Source organism: Amphimedon queenslandica, unplaced genomic scaffold, assembly GCF_000090795.2.
Source record: "Amphimedon queenslandica unplaced genomic scaffold, v1.1 AMPQUscaffold_12376, whole genome shotgun sequence".
NCBI classification, from domain to species: domain Eukaryota; kingdom Metazoa; phylum Porifera; class Demospongiae; order Haplosclerida; family Niphatidae; genus Amphimedon; species Amphimedon queenslandica.
In genome coordinates, this window is record NW_003547387.1 from 15646 (window position 1) to 17798 (window position 2153).

The 2153-nt window shown below is 36.9% G+C and overlaps 1 protein-coding gene across 1 annotated transcript; it reads left to right on the forward strand.

The window, feature by feature from the left end:
• Nucleotides 1-6: 6 nt before the first annotated feature.
• Nucleotides 7-2007, forward strand: LOC109587934 (phosphoinositide 3-kinase regulatory subunit 4-like). The gene is made up of 6 exons (XM_020004143.1): nt 7-71; nt 248-332; nt 390-610; nt 977-1111; nt 1307-1476; nt 1774-2007. The coding sequence occupies exons 1-6, from the start codon at nt 20-22 to the stop codon at nt 2005-2007; spliced, it is 897 nt and encodes a 298-aa protein (XP_019859702.1). The 5' UTR covers nt 7-19.
• The last annotated feature ends 146 nt before the right edge of the window (nt 2008-2153 follow it).

Sequence of the window (2153 nt, forward strand, 5' to 3'; positions counted from 1 at the left end):
GATATGGGATGTGAATAAAATGGAGGGACTACATGTAATCAATAAACCAAGACTAGTGTACAGTCAGCAAGGTAAGGGAGAGAGGGAGGGGGAGGGAGAGAGAGAGGAGAGAGAGAGGAGAGAGAGAGAGGAGAGAGAGAGAGGGAGAAATAGGAGAAAAGGAATGATCCTTTCTAATTGAAAACTTACCTTTTGTACATTCTCCTAGATATTTATTTAATGATTTTAATTATTATTATTTTAATAGGTGGTAAGATAAAGACTGGTTGTTATTGTATGGGTAATCAAAGCATAGTGGCAGCATCTTCTAATGGAACTATACATGCTTTCAAGTAATTATTATCATTTATCACTATTCTTATTATTATTATTATTATTATTATTATTAGTATTGATCGTGAGCCTAATTCAAAACAGAAGGCACTAAAAGCTAAAGATGTCCTCAGGTGGGAGCTCCACCCATCTCTTCATGGCAGTGTGGTGGAGATGACCGAGATGACTTGTGGGGGACAGAACATGTTAGCTTTTGTCACAACTAAAGGTCACCTCTGTGGCCTTGATCTAAGGACCCCTAATCTAGCATGGGACCTTGAGAATGACCCAAGACACGGTAAAGAGTGTTTACTTGAGAAAGCAGCAGCTTTAGTATAGTATATATTATTGTTATTATTATAGTGTGTGGTTTTTTCCTAGAATTGGTTTCAAAAAATTTATTACATTTTTAATGAATTATTGATACTCTTAAGCTTTTAGTGCATCATGACAGGGACTTATATAGGACTCTTATTGTTAGTGTTACACTGTGTATTATAGACTTTATTTTATGTAGAAAGTTGGAGCAATTCCAGTTATGCTTGCATGTACATGTACATGTACATGTACATGTACATGCAATTTTTAGAATGCAATGAATTCTCTCTCTTTAATTTGTAACTATTATTCACAATTAATTGTGCACTCTGTTTTTACTTTTTAGGGCTAATGCTGTCTATGGCATTGGATCCATTCCAGAACTGGATTGCACTTGGTACCAGTCTCGGATATCATATAGTATGGGACATGAGGTTCCAGCTGCCGATATGTAACTGGAAACATGAAGGACATGGACGACGTAAGAATAATAATAAATATTTATGACTACTAATAACTGTTAATAACTATTAATAACTATTTATAACTATATATAAATGTATTAATAAGTTTAGGTATTGACTATTATAAAGCTATTACCATATTGTCTCTCTCTCTCTGCCTCCTCTCCCCCCCCCTCTCTCTCTCTTCTCTCTCTCTCCCTCTCTCCACTCAGCTTATGTTCATCGTATACAGCAGCTCAGTTCTCATCCCAATCAGCTTCAGACTGTTCTATCAGCTGCCAGTGGTAACAATGAGATATCAGTCTGGGATATGGAGACATCAACTAGAAGACAGATGCTTTGGGCTAGCCCTACACAACCGTTTGGTCCCATGACTGAAAATGTAAGTACAGACAAACCTGTCTATCCCAGACACCTTGGGACCCAATAATACCCTCCTGATTATGAACCTGTCCTTATTTCAGAGGTTCATTAATACACATTACTATTGTATTGGGACTGATACTACCTGTCCTCATTATAGAGGTGTCCTTATTTTAGAGTGTCCACAATAGCAGGTTATACTGTATTGCTTGTTTAATAATAGTGTTATTATTAAAAGTTTTGTAAGATGACAGCTTTATCTCTCTCTCTCTCTCTCTTTCTCTCTCTCCCTTTTTCTTTCTTTCTTCTTCTCCAGCCCCAGCAGCACAACAGTGTTCGAGCACTGCATACTTGTGTTGTTGGTAATGACCCAGTCCTCCTCACTGGAGGCACTGACAGGTTCATCAGGTTATGGCATCTTAATAATCCTTCGGAGTCCAGCTGTATAGTGAAGGCTGGGGTTGGATCTGAGAAAATTGACATATCTTATAGGTACATCATAAACTGTAAATACATGCACATGTATGCAAGTAGAGCTGATTTTAATTGAGAATGATTTTTCACGAAACTTGACAAAAGTCCATGTACTATATATAACATGTAGTACAAGGGCATTGGCCAAATTTTGCCAAAATTGAAAAGGAGAAAATTTTTAGTTTTTATAATATTGTCTGATACCAGGAGCCCATAAAAGAA